At 36.0% G+C, this 24478-nt stretch overlaps 2 protein-coding genes across 4 annotated transcripts in view; both read left to right on the top strand.

The window, feature by feature from the left end:
* LOC149501787 (uncharacterized) overlaps window positions 1-2791 on the top strand; it is a 76523-nt gene extending 73732 nt beyond the window's left edge. For 2 of the 3 annotated variants that reach the window (XM_089731656.1, XM_089731657.1), the window contains 3 exons: window positions 164-312; window positions 1206-1389; window positions 2548-2791. In XM_089731656.1, the coding sequence (XP_089587782.1) occupies window positions 164-312; window positions 1206-1389; window positions 2548-2752 (538 nt within the window). In that variant the 3' untranslated portion in view covers window positions 2753-2791. Of the gene's footprint in view, window positions 1-163; window positions 313-1205; window positions 1401-2547 lie in introns of all 3 variants that reach the window. The other variant, XM_089731658.1, reaches the window with a different exon arrangement.
* A 3839-nt stretch (window positions 2792-6630) lies between these two features.
* Window positions 6631-23832, top strand: LOC114248662 (aminoacylase-1). The gene is made up of 10 exons (XM_089731655.1): window positions 6631-6725; window positions 9673-9849; window positions 15659-15828; window positions 17431-17602; window positions 18243-18389; window positions 18740-18810; window positions 19762-19878; window positions 21260-21355; window positions 22027-22160; window positions 22922-23832. Exons 2-10 carry the CDS (start codon window positions 9696-9698, stop codon window positions 23130-23132), a joined length of 1272 nt encoding a protein of 423 aa, XP_089587781.1. The 5' UTR covers window positions 6631-6725; window positions 9673-9695; the 3' UTR covers window positions 23133-23832.
* The last annotated feature ends 646 nt before the right edge of the window (window positions 23833-24478 follow it).

The raw sequence follows: 24478 nt of genomic DNA, 5'->3' as shown, positions 1-24478 counted from the left end.
TCAAAATTTTTTTAATAAACCAACTCATTTTATATAATGATTTTAAGGAAAGAAACAATTTATAATAGACTTTAATTTAAGAAAATAACATCATAAATTGCCCTGAAGAAAATTAAAAGTGAAATGCCTGTAAATTTATTTAATGTGTACACATTAATTACAGCCCAATAAAGGTCAGCTCTGCAGGATCGTTAGTTGTTGGTATTAAAGACGACTTTGATGTCATGGATTATTCAGAAGCTCATAACAGTGATTTCCCACAGGAAGACCATACATCCAAAAAAATTAAAAATAAATTAATAAAATGTGAATGTAAGTAAGAGAATAAAGATGATTGCTAAATTTATAAAAAAAACAAAATGTGTGCAATTCACACGTGGTAGAAGTGAAACCTTCCAAAATTAAAATACAATTATCCTAAACGTCTTAAGTATATGTAAAATTTTGTCATTAGTAAATAATTGTAAGGTAGCGCCCTCTGTGAATTGATATTTTAATTTCACGTATAATCCTAAATTAAAATTCACTACAAGAGCTTTCATACACACGTTAGTATTAAAAAATCTCACAGATGGCGCTGTATTAAATATATGGCAGACAGATGGCGCTGTATATTTCTGTCTCATTCTTTGCTGGCTTCATCCTACACATTTTTGTATTTGTGTCTCTTCTCTTACCTGTCGTTTTTTCCGTTGCATCCGGTTTGAAATCACAACGATTCTAAAGAAGTTTTCACTTAAAAAAAATACATAAGTAGATTTGTTATGTATGTTTTGTTGTAAATTACGAAAACTGGAAAAGTCGGATAAATAATTAAATGAAAATAATTATTGCGAGACTCAACCGTGAAAGTAATTTTAATTAGATTAAATAATTTGTAAAAATTAGGTGTTTAATAGGCGGGCTTGATTTAAAATATTATTAATGCAACTGTTTTCGAATCTTCATTTAATTTTTGTAAGCAATTAAGTACCGGTTACTTTAAACATGTTAGTGTTTTACTAAAATAAGCATAGCTTATTTCTTTAACCCCATTGTATCTCTAACTCACTCCGTGCCACCCTACTTCCAATACCGATAAAAAAATTGCAATCTTGTTACAAATCGATATTACAGTTTGGGTATTACCACAATGGCGTTACTCATCTCGTTAATATTTTCCTCTTAGCGTTATTTAAATCTAAACAGCTTTGTTTATGTTACAGCGGCTTTAAATCTTCAGTATACCGTTTCAATACGAGGGTGTTTGCAAATAATCCTTAATCGTTACATTTACAACTTGAACTCCTCCACGACCAAAAATGGCTTAAAGCGGTGGCGTTGTGTTAACTACAGAGACCAGAAGTGTAGAGCTTTCGTCGTAACCAAAGGAAACATTGTGATAAACAGGTGAATGAATTGTGAGAAAAAAATATAATTGATACATTTTTTTGCCTACCTAGCTATCTCAAGGGCTTCACCGAACTTGTGGGAGAACTCACGGGGCACAGTGAAAACATTAGCTAGCATTAGCCCCAGTAAAGGTAATCGCTGAATCTATCACCGGATCGGAATTGCCACCCACTGAGAAGATTCGGCGAGAAACTCAGCGGGTTTAATGCACAATGAAAATATGCCTACTTCTACTTTTTGTTTGATATTTTTTTCATACGTTCATCGTGACGACCAAGATGGAAATATTTAAATTAAAGCTATTTGTATCTAAATAGATCTATCTATCTAATAAAAAGTATACTTTTTTAAAGTTTTAAAAATGTAGCCACATTGAAAATACGTATAATTATAATTAATTCATAAGATTTTGGAGTCCATAACTTTTTTAGTTTTTATTTTTTTATTCGGAAGTTAAAAAAGACTTGTATCGCTTCTCTGATTAAGTAAGAGTCTAAAATATCTTATAATGTTAACATATATTAGACGTTTACAGAAGAACATTAATATAACACTACTCTGACTGGAGGTAAAGCAAATGGGCCCGTATAGGGAGGTACCGACACCTTCTACTGTTTGAGGATTAGGGCAGCTGTGACACAATTGAGTCTTCAACCTAATGTCTCAATGTCTCTGTCACGCACCCACGTGGTAATTACATAATATCACTGGCTTCTGATAATCTTTTGCTGCCAGACGAACTATCTTCTTTTTCTCCACCTTATCCCACTAGGTGGGGTCGGCACTGCTAATTTTTCTCTTCCATCCTTTTCTATCAGCCGTCAGCTCAACACTCACTCCTCTCTCTCTCTCTCATATCGTCATTCACACACTCCATCCATGTCTTCTTCGGTCGATCTCTTTCCCCTCTACCTTGCACTACCATTTCCATAAATCTCCTAGTCACATGCATCTCCTCTCTATGCATCACATGTTCATACCACGCTAACCGTCCGCTCCTTAATTTGTTGATTACCGGGGCTATTTTCACACTTGCTCTGAAGGGCCAGCTAGACGGGCTATCATCGTCAAGAAATATAAAAGAAAAACAGTACTATTACTTCGATAAGATTATTACCTTATTTTTTATTAATATCTTACTAATTTTATTGTTAGGGCAAATCCGCACAATCACAGTTTCCACGACAAAAAAATTTTGGCTAAAATCGAAAAGAAAGCAGTGTTCTCGGCGATGGACGAAGTTGAGGAATACAAGGAACGTAAGAAATTAAACGAAGAAAAGAGTGAAGATTCCGAAACGACCGTCGAAACCGAACACGTTATGTTGTTAGAGGAAGATGACAAAATTAGTGACAGTTAATAAAAGACAGTTATTGTTGAATTAAAAGTTAAAAAAAATTTTTTGTTTTATTTAACGAATACGACACATTGATCAGTTTTGTTAAAAACCCCTACAGCTTTATATTTTCCTAATTAGCACTTTTTATTATTGAATACTATTATTGAATTAGGATTCTCTTGTAATAACAGCAGAAACTAACAGGTAATGTACGAACACAAGCGAGACAGTGTTTTTTGTAGGTGAAATGCTTATCTTCTTTCGTGCGTTCTAATCACAGCTAGCTGAGGTAGGTTAACTATTGACGCCATTTTAAATGTAAAAAGTTATGCGTCAGAAAAGACTATTTTATGATACGTGATCTAGAAACCCACTGAGTTTCTCACCGTATCTTCTCAGCGGGTTCGATTCCGATCCGGTGGTAGATTCAGCGAAGCACTGCTCTTGCTATTGGTAGTGTTAGCGAATTCTCTCAGGTTGTGCCCGAGATTTCATCTACCCGTCCGGGTGTAGCTGGAATAGGACCTTGCTACCACCACTACCGCAGAATAGGTAAGTTAAAAAAATAGTGCTCTAGTTGTCGCGGTCGTTTACACTAATTCCTGTTTAAAATAGCTTTCTAATTATTAATATTGGTTTTGGCTTCAAGAACAGTTCAAATACATAGGTATACATGAGGCCTATAAAATCAAAGACAGCTAAATCCAATTCTGTCAAATATTCAGGTAAACTACAAAAATTGGCCCTAAACACGTCATTACGGATTCTCCTGATCCATCGAAGTATAGCTCTTGCTAGGGCCAGTGTTAGCAACACTTCCGGTTTGAGAAACTGAAATAACTTTGTTCGGGTAGCTACGATATTCTTTATTTTAAAAGCAGATTTATAAAGAATGAGAATATTAGTAATAATCTGAATTTTAAACTTCGTTTATATTTGAGTACAGAGTAAAAATAAATTTTTTGAACTGAATTTGCTAGAGATTTAGCTGCATTCGTTATAGGTATACACTTTTTTCACTTGTCACTCTATTCAAGATCCTAGGTCAGATCTCAAACGACAAACCGTATCCAACTCACAGTTGGATAGGTACGGTTTTCCCAAGCATGAACTTCGTGCTTCATTCAGTTTTTGCGACATTTTAATTTTAAGCATACTTTCAGTTAAATATTTTGTTATTAGTAAAAATTTGAAAATTAATTTCTATTTGTGTTTCTAACATCCTGATAGGTAATGCGTAGGTACTAATGTTCTAAAAAAATTGTCGCGTGTCAAGCTCGCAATTTTCGTTTGAAAACCTGGATCTGCTGTGGGAATTCGGTTCTTTCTTTTTTGTACCGTCGTTCCTCGGAACGTGCTTTTAGAAATTGTTTCAGATGATCACATTATCTCCATTTTACCGTCTCATCATAGAATGTGGAAAGGTGGTGGACAGGTCCACCAGAAGTATTTTTGACACTTACCAACCGGTTCTATAAGTAACTCAATTCCATGGTGTTTACAGAACATCATAATAAATCGTTCTACAAATGAGGTTTGAAGTGTTCAATCACCATAAAAGCAATAAATAGGATGTGTTACGGAAGCAAGACAACGCATTGAAAAAATAATCTTTTAAAATCGTTCGTAGCCTTTTAAAAAATATTTTGGAATAACGTACACCCTGTATGAACTGGAATTGGAATAACATACACCTTGTACCTATGTTATTCCAAAATAATTTATATTTATACATGTGAGGCCTATAAAATCAAAGGCAGCTAAACGCCTTAGAATGTAGTAAAATGGATTAACTATGGCGCCATCTTGTTTAGTTAGTTGGACACGCTTTAGTATTTTCATGTTAGTACGGGCTTTTGGGATTCTTCTCAATCCTGAGTGAACTTTCGCACCTATCAAAATTATGTACTATGTTCAGTAATACTATTTGGGAGGTCGCCGTTTTGCTAAGATATATAGGTCTGGTTTATGTTTATGTTTGTTTTTGTGCATTTATCTCAGTAAAGTCGGCTATAACACAGTGATTACATTCTCTTTTAAATAATAAAAAATACTTTTATAATAGTATTATTACATCATTATTTGAAATGATAAAAAAAGACTGACATAACTAAACTACTTTTGTGGTTTAATCTTTAAAAAATTCCGACGTTTCGAATACAGTTTCGTGGTCACGACAGAGGTGTTATTCGTCGACAATGGAATATTGTGATAGCTACAATTTAAGTTTGTATAAAAAAAATATAGACATTTACGTTTCCTTACGCTTAGAAAGAACTAACTAGGTCTAGTTGTCTGCTGGTTCTAGTAGGTACTTCTAGGTCTAGTAGACAAGGCGGTGTCACTGGTGTCCCGCAATAGCCTGACGGACTAGAACCAGCCCGCGAGGTCGGAACGCGATACATCACCAACCGGCTTCACCCCCTTAGGCCGACAGCCTGGACGGTCTGATGAACTGCCGCACCGATACGGTCGTCGTTCCAGAGCCTCTGTTTCGCCTCGAAGGCTCCGTCGGTCAGGCTGTTAGGATTAGCTGCACGTCTGGTTGCAGTGTTGACCGCGGTAACCCCCTTACCCCAGTCGGTTTCTGACCTTGAGGAGATCGGACGCTTGGGTGACAGTACAGGGGAGTCGTTTAGTGGGTAGGGCTCCAAATTCCATCCTTGGGCCCGCGGTTCGCTCCTAACATCTGCGGACCGTCCAGTCCCACACGGCGTGCCCCTGGGCCCGGGAACCTTGTAGGAGGTTCGGCACTCGACCCAAAAACAAGCTGTTCTCGCTTAAAATATCCTTCACATACTACAGGCGTTGAGTGTCACCTTGAGCTTTGTTCACAACCAACGACAGACAATCATCACCAGGGTCAGTTATACAATAATGCGACTTTTTGCTACATCATTATTTGTTTTAATGATAAATAAATAACAATTTGAATAAATTTTATTAATAAGAGGTAGTCCAAGAAGTCCAATTCACATTTTGTGAACTTCATTTTCGTGGAAGTGGTAACAGAAATATTACAGCTGTTACATACGATTATTCCGGTAATTAAAATAGAGCTCTACCCAAAAAAGAAGGTGCTATCATTGTGAAAACCAATTACAAAATTGGACATAGGACATACGCTCCAGACCACTTGCAAAATGGCAGAATTCCTTAAACATGACAACAGTTCAGGGTTATTGTGACAAACATAAATATTTCTTTTTGTCAATATCAACTGGACGGCGTGGATCGAAGCTACTCTGGTCACCGTGCTGCTTTGATTTCTGACGTTACTGAACAGTAACAGCAAACTATTCATGAGTTGGCAACATCGAAACTATGGTGTGAATTCTAAAAAGAAACAATTTTGCGGAAACATGGATGGTGCATTGCGATTAACATTTTAACACCAATCACTCGGTTACGTTTTGAAGTCCAGATCCCTCAACGAATTTTGATCAAGCTTAATGGCAAGCAGTTTATCCCCTACTCATCTTGTGAGCTCTCACGGGAAGGACCACCACCCTGCCTATTTCTGCCGTGAAGCAGCAATGCGTTTCGGTTTGCAAGGTGAGGCAACCGTTGTACTACTGTAAAAACTGAGAATAGAATTCATGTCTCGAGGATGGGTAGCGACATTAGCGTTGGCTCCTGTTAGCAACTTAACACCAGGTGGGCCGAGAGCTCTAAGTAATAAAAAATATGTAAAAAGTTCGGTATGGCTATTGGTTTGAACTCTGGGAATATAGTCTTAACTTTCATTTCATTGCTTAGCAGGAGTCTCCACTTACGCGAAATAAACTGTAGTCCACGCGGGCGAAACTGCGCGCCGAAAGCTAGTTTTAACATAAATTATGTTAATAGACTAGATAAGGCGGTGTAGAACGATCGATCTATTTTTGACAAAGTTGTGTTAGCTCTTTATAACGTCGGACATATTTCAGTAAATATTTTCTGAACTGACATAGACGTAAATGTCTCATTTAAAAATATATTGCTTTGATTCTTGGTAAGTTTTATTATTATTAATATTTTGGATGCAGAATCAAGCTATTGGACTCCGTATTGTAAAAGAGTTACCGTAACTCATCGGCATCATTCACGATAGTGCTGCGTTTTCAATCCTAAATTTCAAATGAATTTCTATAACGGCTGTGTATTAGTAATAATAAAGAATTTCAGTTTTTAATTCAAATTCAAGCTTAAGGGAATTAAGTGATTTAAATAACTAGTCAGGCTAACAAGTGTACAGTGAGTGAGTAAGTGTGAAAACACTACACTCATTTTCTACCGTATTTTTTTGTAATGTGGCAATCCGAATAAAGTTCAGTCAATGCTCAAATCGTCTAGGTGTCTAATGTCTAATGAATTTTAGCCTGACTAACGTAATATGGGAATCTGGATTCGATTACCGGTCAGTGTCACGATGCATATATTTCCGAAATCGACAACTGGGAATGATCACATCTATACTAATACTAATACTAATAATATAATATTTAATATTATATTATAAAGAGGAAAGATTTGTTTATTTGTTTGTTTCGAATAGGCTCCGAAACTACTGGACCGATTTGAAAAATTCTTTTTCCATTAGATGCCGACATTGTCCCTGATGAACATAGGCTACTTTTTTTTATTTTTATTTTTTTTTATTGTTTGGTTTCATGTGTGTTTTAATGTTTCCGAAGCGAAGCGAGGGCGGGTCGCTAGTTGAATAATAAAGGAAGTTGCTAATTGAAGGGTGCACGATAAAAACTAAAAATATTGAGTCTTCAAAGTCTTGTTTAATTTATAGATTTAATCATTTGCGAAATAGCGCAAATGCATTATGCCAAAAATGTTAAGCACCTATTGAAGTCAGTAGTTATTTTACTATAAACGTTATTTGTAAATGCGACCTTAACGCTCCATTGTACATTTTTTGTTTCATTTATTTTTATTACTTGATGTTGTTTCTTCATAATGGAAATAATTAACAAAGCTAGGCTAGTAATTTGAGTAGGTATTTAGCGATTTTGATAGTTGTCCAACACTACTGCCTGTTTCAATTTTGTAAGGTTACCCCTTCACTCTTATTTGATAGATAGGACTACCCCGAAGATAAACTAATATATATATTAAATAAAAATAATACATATCACGTATTCACAGAGTATTGTATGTTTCACGAATAATATTGTGTAATGAAAAACATTCTGGCAGAATAAAAAAAAATCTTACTCTCACGCGTTTCTGCTAAGATCACCATTTGAACACAAGCAATGACAATCATGTAGGTACTATAACATCTTCCACATAAGAACCTTAAAAGCCACGAACCTTCTGCTTAAGATAGTAGTAGATCTTAATTTGCATTATTAATTAAATTGTTGCGCACTGAGTTCAATACCTTTCTTGTTATCGTTGTTTTAAATAGGTCGTGATAAAAATAACCTGATACGTCAATTTAATTGAAATTGAATTAAGTGAAAAATACGTTTTGAAAGTGTATTCTTAGAAAATTAATTGTATGATTCATGAAAAAACGGCCATTCTTTCAGATTTTTTGTTCACAATAAAAATAAAGTAAACTTGAGAAAGTAAAATACTTACTGCTTAATTTTTTTTTCTATTAGTTTTTTCTTTCATACCTACATTTTTTTTGTATGTATTAGTGGTAGGCAATGGGACTATTTCAGCTTCTTACGGGCACAACCTGAAAGACTTTGTTAACAGTGAGCAAGAGCAGTGCTTCGAAGAATTTACCACCGGATCGGAATCGCGACCCACTGAGAAAATCGGGCTAGAAACTCAGTGGAATGTGCCTATGGGTTAGTTCGCTCGTCGAACTCTTCATCGTAATTGATGAGTTCGATAAGGACGCTTTTTTTCCTACCTATTCTAGTGACCTCGAGGGGTCATACTAGATTCACCGGGCGAGTAGTTGAGCTCACGAGGCTCTAACCTGTGGACGACGTTGCTACCACTAGCACTAATCACGAGGACGATGACCGGTGCTTGAAGGATCTAAAAGCACGGCTAGTAAATTCGGACGATCCGACAAGACACGTTTCAGACGAGGAATCGACGGAATCGACGGCGGCTTTGAATTGCCCCGTCACCTGGGTCGGATATGTATTTAGCAGCGGCTACGATAAGAGGGTTATCGTGTCGTGTTCTGACGCTACCTTAAGATATTTACGTATCTAAATTAAAGTCGTCGTGAAGGCCGACATTCCTCACGTACAACGGTGCTTCGGCGGATATCCTGCAGAAACGATGACCTGGAGAGAGACTATGTGCATGCGGGCCGCGTGAGCAAACACTACATTTACATAGGTCATGATACCATGGTTTTTGTAGATAAACAAAAATAGAATACCTTGAACTCCAAGTAATCCGTAATATCGACCGTCGATTTTTATGTAACAATAGATGAACTCATCCAAATTTTTTCTGTGGTAAATACTGCCACGAAAGTGTCGGGAAAAGATCAATAATACACAAAATCTTAGCTATTCATCCAAATTAATTTGATTACCTTCAAAGTATGGTCCTTCAGTAAACATACAATTACAACAACGAATAATTGAATAATCAAAACATTTTATAACACGTTTTTCGGAATTGAGTTCAGTTCTCGCTACTGTGGCGGGTAGCCATCATAAAAAACGCAAGATAATTGACAGATGCCTGAATCTCGCTTACGACATTTTCAAAATAAAGCGGATATATACAAGTTCCAAACAACAACAATCGAACCGTCGGTCTACCGAGCAATATCAGCCGCTCGGTGGAAGATCTTCTCTCCGTCGTTTAAGCCTCCCAAACTACGAATTTGCTTTTTTGCTTCAAATCTACTACGATTTGTCTACAAAAAACTGTATACAATTTTACCCTATCAATAAAAGAAGCTCATTTATACAAATTACCCCGGAGTCAGCAGTTTCTACTATAACTCTTTTATTTTGTAGATTTCAAAACATTTGTTGTGAAGATGTTGAAATTTTTATGGTCTGTATTAATTATAATAGTCACGAGTGTGGAGACGGTTCCAGTGAAGAATCAATATGAATGTTATTTGAAAAACCCGGCAGTTCAAAGATTTAGGGAATACCTACAGATAGATACAAGTAAAGAAGAAAACTTAAGTACGTAAAAAATATTTCATATTTCGATTAGGTTTGGGTGTTTCTCTTGCTAATAATTATATAATACCTACAACAAGAGTATTTTATACTGCTGTGACAGGCAAACAAGCCAAAGGCATAGTAGATGGTAAATAATTACCATCGGTCATTGACATGCAATGCCAGCCATCTAATAAAGAAATCGCTGACTACTGCGAATTATTTTAAAGTTAGTTTGTAGAAGAACTCGTAGCGTTCAGAGAAAAACGTAAAAAAGCTTAGAATCGCACTGTCGGTCAACGTAGCGATACTAGGTGGTTGGTATAAACAGCGCTTCCTGGCGGATGTTTTTTATTTATTTATTGCTTAGATGGGTGGACGAGCTCACAGCCCACCTGGTGTTAAGTGGTTACTGGAGCCCATAGACAACTACAATGTAAATGCGCCACCCACCTTGAGATATAAGTTCTAAGGTCTCAGTATAGTTACAACGGCTGCCCCACCCTTCAAGCCGAAACGCATTACTGCTTCACGGTAGAAATAAGCGGGATGGTGGTACCTACCCGTGCGGACTCATAAGAGGTCCTACCACCAGTGAAAAAATGTGTAATTCTAACCCGATGGTAAATCCTATCTTACATTGTTTGAAATATGCATTAGTGTCATGTTACACATAATGTTATGCATACAATGTATGTGAGTATATTAAATTGTATTGGCAGTGGAATGATGATAATTTTTTCGTGAAAATGATTTTGTTGCATAAGTTTTATGTATTTGCAAGACTATATTTTTTATCAAGTAATTTAACATTGTTGGTAAGTTACCTAAAATATGAACATTGTGCTCAGCTTATACAAATGTAGGAGCTGTGTAAATGTGTATGTCGGCGTTAAGCCACGATTTACACACATAAGTTCTTTTACAATGAAAATACAATACAATTCTATAAAACTTTAACATTACTTGTTTACAACAAAAAGCCACGCCTGAGTTATTCAGTGGTTTTTACACAATTAGCCATTTTGTTGGTTATAGCAACTACAACTTCTTTTATACAAACAAATGTAATTACTGCGAAACAATTCACAAAACATAGCTTAATATTCAAAATACATATTTTAGTGATTTTACATGACTCACATTTAATTTACTGTACATGAATTACTTTTAAGCAATATTAACTAACATTGTTATTATCCAGCCTAATAATAGATGGCGCCAACAACATCATTGCATAACAATTACAATACTTAATTAAATTATTAGTACTGTTAATTATAATATAAATTATTATTAATATTTATGCTTTATTCATATTTAATCATTTATACAGTCATTTGTGTTTTTAAACAATAATATAAACATTAAACATATTCTGAACATTTTCACATCAAAACAGTGTCTGCTAATTATTAAATATGGTAGATTAACAGTTTTGTTGCTAATAATTAATAAATATTAACATATAATAAACTAAACTATATATTATTATGTTAATTATTGCCAACAGTGGCGTTTGCGCCCATACGGCCATACTGATTCCAGCGCGTCCCTTGCGCTGTTTTAGCATTTCACATAACAGTAAACAAGGCATATCCCCTACTGGGATCTACCCAACACACAAGGCACTATTCACCCTTACGAGATCTAGCTAACACACAAGAGGATTACCCAACACACAAAGCATCACCCATACGGGTCTAGTTAACTCGCAAGCCATCACCCTTACGGGATCTAGCCAACTTACCAGGTATCACCCTTACGGGATCTAGCCAACACACTCGGCATCACCCATTCGGGATCTAGCCAACTCACAAGGCATCACCCACTTGGGATCTAGCCAACTCACAAGGCAACACCCACTTGGGATCTAGCCAACCCACAAGGCATCACCCTCTCGGGATCTAGCCAACCCACAAGGCATCACCCATTCGGGATCTAGCCAACTCATAAGGCATCACCCATTCGGGATCTAGCCAACTCATAAGGCATCACCCATGCGGGATCTAGCCAACTCATAAGGCATCACCCATTCGGGATCTAGCCAACTCATAAGGCATCACCCATACGGGATCTAGCCAACTCTCAAGGCATCACCCATACGAGATCTAGCCAACTCATAAGGCATCACCCATACGGGATCTAGCCAACAAGACCAGGATTAAGGATTCGCATGGTGGCCCGCCAGCGTTTTAGGAAGGATAATTGGATAGGAAAATAAAAGTAGCCACTTTAACAAATTATCAATCATTTTACAGCAGAACAAATCTCTCTGCCCATACGGTCAATTTTTCAGTTATCAGAATCCTCTGACATTAAGAGGATAGATTTACCTGTATCAAACCTTTACCATTACCAAACCTTTACCTTTACCTTTACCAAAACACATTGGATGGCAGAGACCGCTCGTCCATCCATTTCTCACCAGCTGATTCAACTTCCCCTAATACATCATTCAGCGGACCATTTCCAATTTGCTTTATTTTAATGGCAGGTAGGGAACATCATCCTCCTAATGCCTCTGCATTTTTTGTTTTATTTTTGTGCTGTAGCTTTTAATCAACTGTAATTCATATAGCTGCCTGTTAGAGCTTATTAAATTATATTTTACAAACATGTGACATTTATGACCCATCAATAGTTCAGCATGCCTGTTGACCATGCTCGTTCTCTTTGCAATAATGTGGTACTGAATTTCATACTGTTCACAAGTTTTTGAAACTCCTGAATTATCTTTTATCTTGGTGAACAGTGAAAAGTGACAGGGTTCCAATAATGTAACTAAGGTTTTAAAAACAGAAATCACATAGAGATCTGTGCCATACTTTTTCTTGACTAATAATAAAGCAGCACCCCCACTAGAAACCTAGGGTGCAGAGAGTTAATCACTCATCCAAAAATAAATAATTATGAAAGGAAAAGTAATAATATGGAGCTGCTGAACAGGGATGAGCTGTCTCTTATTATGGCATATTATTAAAAGTTTATTTTTATTTTTATTGTAATATGCTTAACTCCTCACAATAAACAGGAGACATACAGTATGTACAGCGTTGTACTATCCTATCCAAATTAATTATTTCAAATCCAACTTTTATCTGCCTGATCACCATCTATGAAACATGATTTGCAAAAGTTACATGATGATTGAATAATGACTCCAAACTTGAGCGTTCACTGGATAGAAACTTATAAAAATAGATAAGTTCTCCTCAAAGAGTGCAACACTGAGAAGTTATTTTTTAAAAGATTAAAACCTATTAGGAAGTCAGCAAGACTGTCAGTATTACCATATGATTATGATTACCATATGAAATTCTATAATAGTTCTAATATTTTTCTCCATTAAAAGTCACAATGCTTTGTTTTGAAATCAGTTGACCCCTTATGCTCAAAAACTTTACATGAAGTTGTTTAGCTTACTAAACTAGATCTGCAATGATTTAAGTCTTATTTGTGGTGATACGTTTGTCATCTTGACGGCGGTAACAAGTTGTCTCGAAATGACGCAAGTGACGCAGTAACCACATTTAAAACCTTAGTGTTACTAAAAGTGCCACGAAAACTGAAGGAATCATTATGTGATTGTGATAAAACTGAGTTATGTTTAGATTATTAACATTATATTTACAGAATATTTTCAATTTGACGCTTTCGGAACGTTTTTAGAATCGATATTATTTAGGAAGCGAAATACATACCACAGCGTATTTCTTAATAACTTGGATCGAATAAATTTAAGATAAATACCTGAAATCAGTATTTTTACCATCTCAGCGTCAGTAGCTTTTCCAAAACATCCACGGTCTAGAACTCATTTTAAATATCCACATCCTTACTGAATGCATGGATCAGTTCGTCCCTCACTTGCTCCAATGCGGTTCAATACAAAGACCAGATATCGGCTTATGTCTTGCTTGTTCTTTTGAACTCGATGTTCATGCGATGAAACAATTAGCTTCATGATAGTTTCCACATTTCCGCATCGGTCTTGATGTCACGCCCTCATCAGAGTTGAACGGCGGCAAATAAAAGTTATAATGCCACCGCAAGGGTACAGCATTTGCAGCTATCATCACTTTTCGCCTTTTTAATACAGGTTGAGAGACCCATCACTTGTTCAACAGTGGATTGCTTCATTCGGGGCTTACGATTGATTTTGGGGCTGTGATCCCACTTCTGATGTCGGCGTTAAGCCACGATTTACACACATAAGTTCTTTTACAATGAAAATACAATACAATTCTATAAAACTTTAACATTACTTGTTTACAACAAAAAGCCACGCCTGAGTTATTCAGTGGTTTTTACACAATTAGCCATTTTGTTGGTTATAGCAACTACAACTTCTTTTATACAAACAAATGTAATTACTGCGAAACAATTCACAAAACATAGCTTAATATTCAAAATACATATTTTAGTGATTTTACATGACTCACATTTAATTTACTGTACATGAATTACTTTTAAGCAATATTAACTAACATTGTTATTATCCAGCCTAATAATAGATGGCGCCAACAACATCATTGCATAACAATTACAATACTTAATTAAATTATTAGTACTGTTAATTATAATATAAATTATTATTAATATTTATGCTTTATTCATATTTAATCATTTATACAGTCATTTGTGTTTTTAAACAATAATATAAACATTAAACATATTCTGAACATTTTCACATCAAAACAGTGTCTGCTAATTATTAAATATGGTAGATTAACAGTTTTGTTGCTAATAATTAATAAATATTAACATATAATAAACTAAACTATATATTATTATGTTAATTATTGCCAACAGTGGCGTTTGCGCCCATATGTACGTACAAACTTGCATAATAATTAGATTTACTTTGTATCCATTTATTTTTAAAGATGGAACAGTTGTTTTGAATACTTCGCGATTCTATTGTATGTTAGGCAAAGCTGATGAGTAAGCAATGTAAAATTTTAGGGTTGCCAAAATAATTTAAATTTAAAGCATGTACCAAGTTTTTTTTTATCATAATGTAAAACGAGTTCATGGTCTATGTTTTTTGTTTTATTATAATTTTCAATTTTATTGCATAGACGGGTTAACCAGCTCACAGCCCAGTTGATTACGGGAGCCGATAGGTATAATGTTACGAATGTGTCTTCCCACTTTGAACCACAATATTGAAGTCTCAATTGTAATGAAAAACGGCTATCCTAATCTAAACCTGTAGACATAATGGATTTCTTGGCTAAAATAAGCAAGACGCTTATAGTACGCCCTACTATTAGTAATTGGCAGCTTATCATGATGCGCTAGTTTAATACTCAGAGAGCGCTGCTGCCGATTTTCAAGTGAAATCACTAGATGCTTTTTACAAAAATTACGCTAAGGGATGGGGTGATTCTACTCTGAAGTCCAATCGTCTGTTAAATTGTACCCTGATAAAGTCGCATAGCTTTATACGAATACATGTCCGCGCGGGTAGGTACCACCACCCTGCCTATTTCTGCCGTGAAGCAGTAATGCGTTTCGGTTTGAAGGGTGGGGCAGCCGTTGTAACTATACTTGAGACCTTAGAACTTATATCTCAGGATGGGTGGCGCATTTACGTTGAAGATGTCTATGGGCTCCAGTAACCACTTAACACCAGGTGGGCTGTGAGCTCGTCCACCCATATAAGCTATAAAAAAAAAACACCCGGCGAGTTATCCTTTAGGTCACGCCTTAATTTTTTGCGTTTCCTATTTGTTTTAATATTTTACTATTATTTACTATTATTATATTTTTATATTATTCATATAAAAATAAAGATGTCAACAATTTGAATACATAATTTTAGAGTATGCCATCGAATTTTGGAAACGGCAAGCATTAGAAGCAAATCTTCCCTTTAATGTTTATAATCGACCTAATGGAAAACCTGTTGTCGTAATTACCGTGGAAGGAAAAGATCCGACGCTACCGGCCATCATGCTAAACTCTCACATGGACGTTGTGCCTGTTGAAGCGGTAAGAAAAATGAAATCAAATATTATTTTCACGAAAATTCGTCATACAAATTTCATCGCTCTTACAGCCTAACTTTTAACTACAATACCAAACACTGTATTCTATTTGTTACTATGGTACAGAATTCGGAGAATCGCATAGATCGTGCATCAATAATGCACGCATCATTAATGATCATTATAATCGTTTGTCGAAATTTGGTTCTTTTTGTGGTATAATATCACGTAGGTATTCCATGGGGAGTGCTCTGAAGGTTTCCTTAGAAACATCCATCATCTTTATTGACAATCCCACAAGCCGCCACTGGAGCAAAGTTCGACCTTGCTATCTGGAATCGGTGCGCTCTTTGTCATTGCGGTTCTAGAGTCTTGTATTGTCTTGCTTGTCAGTCAATAGTCTTGCCACGTAACAACCGAGCCGGGAATGAACTTCCCTACACACTATATCCTTAAACTTACGACATACCCCTCTGGAAACGAAGTTCAAGAATGTTTTTTTTTCTTGCTTTGATGGGTGGACGAGCTCACAGCCGACTGGTGTTAAGTGGTTACTGGAACCCATAGACACCTACAACGTAAATGCGCCACCCACCTTGAGATATAAGTTCTAAGGTCTCAGTATAGTTACAATAGCTGCCACACCCTTCAACGAAAGTCAGCGATTTCGCTATTCCGATGGTATTGCACACGGAATAGATAAATAAGGTTAGTTAATAAACCTTAACGGAATAGATAAATAAACCTTATTTATCTATTCCGTGGTATTGCATCCCTAATCGACTGTAACAACTAAACATTAGGTGGACTGAATGATCGTAAGGACGTACACAGATTTCAAAACAAACTAATAGCAAATTTAATGTAAATGAGAAGACAACGTTTCAATACATTACAGTATGTCTACTGTTGAAACTAATATCAATCGTAAAATAGAACTCAATTATAAATATAGTGTTTTATTTCTAGAAACACGATTAATATAGTAACTTAGATGTATTGTTATCACTTGACTTTGACAAAAACAAAGCAAGTTTAAATTATAATAATAACCGTAGATTTACTATGGTGTTTTCATGCTTGTATGTTTTGTGTCAACAGTTCTAAGACTCAGCGCGCGTCATCGCTGTGTTAAGAAATATTCGATTGTTCGGCTAATACCAAATGTGAAACTAATAAAATTTCGGAAAAGTATAATTTGTATTATTATTATATGTATTATAAGTATATCGAATATCATTATACTTCCAATATTTAAAAAACATAAAAATTACAATAATTTCAAGAGAATCTAATCGAGAACAGATGTTATTAAGATTTCTCACAATTTAGTTTTTCTGAGTAGTAATAGTAGTAAAAAACACAAATATTTTTACAATAGAAAATGGTTTTTTTTAAATTCAAGTATTAATGATGGACAATATCCTACTTTTCCGAATTATACTACTAGCACATTGTTATATACAAGAGATTTTGTACATATGTATATTAACATGAAATGCTACTCGATTTTTTTATTTTGGGTAGACTTCAGAGATTCGCCGTAAATTCAATAAGAAGAAATTTATAATTGAATTATAATTAAAGAGTCATTATTTTCATTTAGTCTGAATGGTCGCACCCGCCCTTTGCTGCAGTTATGGATGAAAATGGCGACATATTCGCGCGAGGAGCTCAGGATACAAAGGATGTTGGGATACAATATATGGAAGCTGTTAAGAGACTTAGTCGTGATAACGTAACGTTGCTGCGCACTATATATCTTACGTTCATGCCCGGTAATTGATGTATATACAATACTTATATACTATAATACGGTACTTATTTAATTAGGATTTTCTTTATGTGTTAGAGTATAAGGAATGGTTCTCAAATTTCCTGACGCAATAGAAAATATTAACGAAAAAAAAACTATATTGTACGCTGCTCGCAATAATTTTTTAAGTTTTAAGAAACCAGTTGATAAGAAAGGGTTCAGGGTCATGTGCAATGCGCGGTGGACAGTCAGCTTTCATTAACTTAGACTGTATTTTTCGTTAAAGTATTTCAGCCCTATTGTATTGAGAATGGTTTTCTATCATCTTGTATACAAATTGTAGCGGTAGCTATAATAGAACAGAAGATTTTCAATAGATGCCTGCAATCGTGATAATGACATTTTCAAGAAAAGTTTGCCCATAGTACATCAATTCTAAACAATATCATTTGAACCGTATGTCTACCAAGCAATATCAGTTGCTTGGTGGAAGATCTTCCCATTTGTCGATCACTTTAAACTAATCACCACATCAAAAAGAAATAACAGATTCAGAGGAAGATGATCATTGTTACTGGGTGATGAAAATACAATAATAATCGACCCTTGCGTTCATTAATATCATTGTGCATTTCCTACTTGCAAATATTTCAAAATTTCAGATGAGGAAAGTGGTGGGTACAAGGGCATGAAAATGTTTGTAGACACCGCAGAGTTTCAATCTTTAAACATCGGTTTTGCACTAGACGAGGGATTATCATCTATAGACGATACATTGTTTGCAACTTACACAGATCGGAGACCTTGGCGTAAGTGATAAAATAGTATATAATACAAAAAAATATACGAATAAAACACTAAATTTTCTACTATTACATTGCATTTCCACTGCCTACATTTTCATAAGTTTAAAACTAAGTTCGCCGTATTTAAGCTGCTTTTTAATTATCAAAGGTGGATGCTGATGAAAATGGAAATTCTGGCGATTAGAAAAAAAACGTTATTCAAGACAAAAATATCTTATTTCAGAATTCATTAATTCCTCATCATTTATCGAACCTTCTTTATATGGAAAGTTCTGAATATTGCGCAACGAATATTGCGAACGTTAACGTTAGTTTTATTCAAAAGCATATTTTGTGGTGTTTGATATTTTCAGAAATCAAGTTTACGGTTCACGGTGTGGGTGGGCATGGTTATAGTATGCCAGAGAATACCGCAATGGAAAAGGTACCGCCACTATTGCAATTTAATCCAAATAATTATTATCGTATTTGTATGCCGTATGACCGTCTGCCTACAAGGGCAAAAAAAAAAAAAAAACATGACAGCAATTTTCGCCACTAGTAAAATCTGCACCGTGCTGGTATCATTGTCAAAATATAATCCTCGTTTGCATTAGTTCCCAATAAGAACGTCGAAAAGAGCAAGTCTCCTGGATGAGATCTAAAACAACATACTAAACTTTCAAGACTCACACCTCAAATTTTAATTTTAGCCCATATTATATGTACTAACAATTTACATACACGAGACATGAACAACTAGGTACATACTGAATTCTAAATATTTTTAACAAAAATACTGACCCGACGGTCCATAAGAACGTTGCTCATTTACAGTAATATATAACGAAGACAATTTTGCTCAAATTGGTTCATCTTTTGTTTTGATGTGACCTTTTAAGTTTCTACTCGCGTTTTTTTTAAATTGCTTACTGGTGTTAAGTAGTTACTGGAGCCCATAGACACTTACAACGTAAATGCGCCACCCACCTTGAGATATAAGTTCTAAGGCCTCAGTATAGTTACAACGGCTGCCTCATCCTTCAAACCGAAACGCATTACTACTTCACGGCAGAAATAGGCAGGGTGGTGGTACCCACCCGTGCGGGCTCACAAGAGGTCCTACCATCATTAAAAATCTATGGTTTAGACTCACATACTGCCTGCTTCGGCTACTGCTTGCCCCGGATATCTTTTGAGAGAATCATTATCAAAGTGGAATAGAGTTTTACGTAAATATTCTTATGGAATCCAGACTTCGACATGCGAGAGGCATTCAAAATCAAAATATCGTATTTTAAGGCGGTTCATATATTATGTAAAACAACGGAATGATTTAGTGCAAATTTTAATTAAACGAGTCATGTTACATAATATTTCATTGCTTAATACGCAGGTGTATAATTTAGTTGACATAATAAGCAAGTATCGAGATACCCAAAGAACTTTATTGGAATCCTTAAATAGCCCCGATGAAGGAAGATACACCAGTGTCAATATAAACATAATTCGTGTAAGTAGTATCCAAAAATGATATAGCTATAAGAATTGAAAATGATTGAAAACTAATCATGTGTTGCAGACAACTGAGTAAGACTAGCAAATAGTGTTTTTATAATACTAAAAAATATAGCATTTCAGGAATTCTGCTTTCGTCTAAACAGCAATTAAGCACCCGAGATCGTATCACGTCTTACGAGTACCATAAAAATACACTAATAGTACAAACATTTAGAAGTATAATCGTTTTAATCACTGTGGGTAGGTACATCGAATACGTCGTGCCTTTTTTTTAGCTTAGATGAATGGACGAGTTTACAGCCCACCTGGTGTTAATAATAATTAATTAATTTATGTATGATGAAGGGGCTGGTTCCATGGTGTTTTTAAAATGATAAAATCGACAAAAGTCACTCGTTTTATAGTAGAGTAGTGGAGTAGCTTAGTGATCAATTCTCTTGAATACCGTCTTAAACAGTTGTTTTGGTACATACGTACCATTAAGGAAACAGTTGACTTTTACCTTTTTTTTTTTCGGGCACGGGCTGAACCACCTACGAGGTCCCCGCGCCTAGGGGGCGCGCGGGGTATGTGAGACTCAACGATCTGCAAGGTGTTGGGAGCAGACCGCGGGCCCAAGGAATTTTAGGGCCCACCCACTAAACAACTCCCCTGCACTCTTACACCCGACGTCCGATCTCCGACCGGGGTCCAAAACCCGGTCAGAGTAGGGGGGTTCCCGCGGTCAACACTACAACCAGACACGCGGCGCCACCCTTAGGACGCCCGACCGACGGGTCGTCGAGGCGATAGTCGACGACCAATGACGTCTCCGCGGTACGGCGGCCATACCAGGCCGCCCGGGCGATGCCGCTGGTGTTCCGGGATACCCCGCTGGGCCGACCGGGTTGCTCTTCCACAGTATGTTCGGCGACGACAGCGACGACGAAAATGCGGACCGCATCGCAGTCCGCAGCCGCCGACGCGTCGTCCCGTCCTCCTGGTGCCAGTTTTAAGTTAACTAAATTGTGACGTTGCGCTGACATATATTTTACCTTCTGCTTTAAAACTTAGAAATAACAGTTCTTGTAAAGTTACACTAAGCTAAACTGACTTTCATATGACTTAATGGAGAGATGGAACATGAAAACATCTGTCACAAAACACGAGACAGACGGAAAACAAAACGAATTGTCGCACATATCGAATAGATCTGATGACGTGTAATTCTTCAAACGAGTTTTGATGAGAATTTTCAGCAGTAGCAAAGTCAGAACCTTAGTTGTACCTCGGACTTTGATGACGTCCATGAGCGTCAATGACTTCTCATCGTTTTACATATATTATGCTTACAACAAGTTTTAGAGTAATTATTTTTCCCAATTTCTTTTCAGGGTGGATACGCCACGAATGTTATACCAACGAATTTTACTATTGCTATTGATATGAGGTTATCAACAGATGCAAAAATTTCGGATGTTCAAAATATGGTAATTTGAAAAAAATAAGGAAAAAGATCTTAATATTAAAACAATTTTCTTAGACAAGATAATTTCTAAGTTTAACTGAAGCCCTAACATACATTATTACATTCCTGATCATTTCCAATCAGAAAGTCTAATATCTCTCATCTAATATGAAAGTGGATAGTGAAATTGTCCTATTTATGGCAAAAAATTAAATTAAATGCAGTCACGTTATGTTATGGTTGTATCACGTGAGCTTCACCACCATTGAATCACTCATCTGGAACTGAACACTTACCACTCTTTTCAGCATTTATGAAGATAAATTGATATGGAATTAGTAAATGCAACGCAAAATGTAATCAAAGGGTTGTCGCCTTGAATTTTCTGAAATGATATTTTAAAATGTTTTCTATGAATTCATTTACTCTAGAACCATTTGAACATTTAGGATTGTAAAGTATCAGAAACATATGTATTATTGTACAATTCTCCGGTAATCTGCACGCAAACTTTTTACTAAAAGGCAGGCACTTAGGGTGGATGACGATCATGATACTAGTCCCTGTAATCTTAATGCACTATGCCTACGGAATACTGACAATGGGCTTGTCATCAGATACGACAATATAATCAAGAATAACGTACAATCCTCAGTAAGAATATTATTTAAGTTAGATCGTTTAAATTCTTAGGTAAATACCTGGATGGAAAAAGCAGGCAATGATACTGAATTGAGTTTTATTCGGCGTGAAGACTTTTCAGGGGAGACTGATGTAGATGATTCAAATCCATTTTGGGTAGCTTTACGAACTACTGTGACTAGTATGTGAGTATTTCATTGCATAATTTAAAAGTGTTTTTTTAACAACAAGAACAAATACCAATTACTCTAGTACATTAAATTATTCTATATCTTGATGATCTAGTAGATGTAGCCCTAAACACGTCATTACGGAACCTTCCGGTCCATTAACGGTGCTTTTAGATACCTCAAGCACCGGTAGCCGTCCTCGCCGAACCCGCGCTTGCGACGAAGGGCTCGACGAGTAAACTAACCCATAGACACAGCCCACTGAGTTTCTTGCCGGATCTTCTCAGTGGGTCGCGTTTCCGATCCGGTGGTAGATTCTGCGAAGCACTGCTCTTGCTAGGGCCAGTGTTGGCAACACTCCGGTTTGAGCCCCGTGAGCTCACCTACAGCCTTAAGAGGCTATCAGCATAAGTAAGAAAAAAAGTTATGTAGTTGTTGAAATGAAACGAAAGCTTGTAAACAGCTTATTGGACAGAATGTGCTATAAGAAATTACAGTTTGACATTTTTATTTACATAATTTAAACAATACTATTTTTTAAATTTGATGAAATTAGTAAATATTTCGATGTCAAATTCCAAATTTAATTATCCTGTCTAAGTATAAGATAATAAGACTAAGGTCAGATAAGCATTACGCATTCAACAGACTCGGGTTAAATCTTTGATGACCCGGAAACGCTAGCCTATTATCTAACAAAGACTACTAACCCAGACCTTGTGATTTCACTAATCAACAAAGCGATCGATGTAACATAACAAGACTATCTATTTCAGGGGTTACAATGTCAAGCCGGTTGTTTGTTTGGCCACGTCTGATATGCTTGTGTTACGGAACAGAGGCGTACAAGCCCTCGGATTCGCCCCGAAGATCCGCACCGTTTCAAGACTTCACGCTAAAAACGAATACCAGAACGTCGTGGTATTTTTGAACGGCATCGATATATATTACGAAGTAATTAAAAGTATTGCCAATGTTCCCGCTTAGTATTAGATTTTTGTTTACTGTCATTATTTTTTTGTGTGCATGAATGATCTTGACTTTTTGTTGTATACTACAAGGTCTACAAGATAAGACTTATAATAAAACTGAATGTTGGCCACGGCTTTGCCCGCGTGGTCTGGGAAAAATGCGAGTGTAGTTTCTAGTGGGTAGGAGTTTTTTTTTGGTATAAGGTAACATAATATGTCAGTGTCCTGACCTAATAATATCAGTTTAACAAAAAAAAAATCTGTTGCTTCGTTTTGATATGAAAGAAGACAAAACTAGACGTTTTTTACATTCCATTACATTTGTAATATTACTATGGATTTGCAATATCAGTTAGAATAAATGATTTGTCATATTTGAAATATATTTGTTATAATACCCAATGAAAAACAGAACGATATGGATCGCATCGTCTAATTAGATTCTTACAATCGGCTGCTTTGAATCGCTTTCCTTAGTATTTTGAAATTCCCTTAGCTGATATTCAAACGGTTTATTCAAATGAGTTGGTATGTAGGAATTCATTGTATTAAATGAAATGGATGTAAATCGTATTTTACTCTTGAACAAACATTCCGTCGAGCTAAAACGGCTTGATACAAGTAAAGCGGAACTGATTGAATTCGTTGGTAATATCATATGGTTGAGCATTCTTATCTATATCAAAATATTAATGTGTTAAACATATTGATAGTTATAGGTTAAAGTTCATAAAATACCGTTTTAGTGTTTGTTTTAAATGTATATGTGTAGGTATTACTTAAGGTAAACGAACACCGGCATTATGAACGCGCATAAGTAGTTAGTTTGATTATCACAGTTATAAAGTGTAAAAGCCAATAAAATAATGAGGATATGTAGTATGAAAGTTAAAAACGGAAAGCATGGGTAAGGGTAACATTAAACAACCTTGATCTGGGATTTTGTTCTGTATTATTGAGCACATATACATGAAACAAGAATACGATGACTCCGAATTTCCGATGTCTTTGACAAATATATTAATTCCATCGTATAATCAACCCCCATCTAACCCCGGATTCCTTGGTTAAGTGGTAAGCGTCACTAATCTCTAGACCAACGAGTCCTTCGAACATTCTATCATTTACTGGTGGTAGAAGGTCTTGTGGGTCCGCACGGGTAGGTACCACCACCCTGCCTATTTCTGCCGTGAAGCAGTAATGCGTATCGGTTTGAAGGGCAGGACAGTCGTGTACTGTTAAAAGTGAGAGACCCTTACAACACTCAAGGTGGGTGGCTGCATTTATGTTGTAGATTTCTATGGGCTCCGGTAACTACTTGTTTTTTTTTTTTATGATTGAAGGATTACTGGTGGCCCGGAG

The sequence above is a fragment of the Bombyx mandarina genome, chromosome 12 (genome assembly GCF_030267445.1).
Source record: "Bombyx mandarina strain Sakado chromosome 12, ASM3026744v2".
NCBI classification, from domain to species: domain Eukaryota; kingdom Metazoa; phylum Arthropoda; class Insecta; order Lepidoptera; family Bombycidae; genus Bombyx; species Bombyx mandarina.
Note: the sequence above shows the minus strand (reverse complement) of the source record. Positions and strands in the feature narration are given on the sequence as shown.

What these genes read in the sequence shown, in the direction of transcription:
- LOC114248662 (XM_089731655.1), top strand. Translation starts at nt 9,696, where the DNA reads ATGTTGAAATTTTTATGGTCTGTATTAATTATAATAGTCACGAGTGTG. An exon ending in TCAATATAAACATAATTCGT is followed by an intron (nt 19,879 to 21,259) that starts GTAAGTAGTATC and finishes ATTTCTTTTCAG; the next exon opens with GGTGGATACGCCACGAATGT. An exon ending in CGAACTACTGTGACTAGTAT is followed by an intron (nt 22,161 to 22,921) that starts GTGAGTATTTCA and finishes TATCTATTTCAG; the next exon opens with GGGTTACAATGTCAAGCCGG.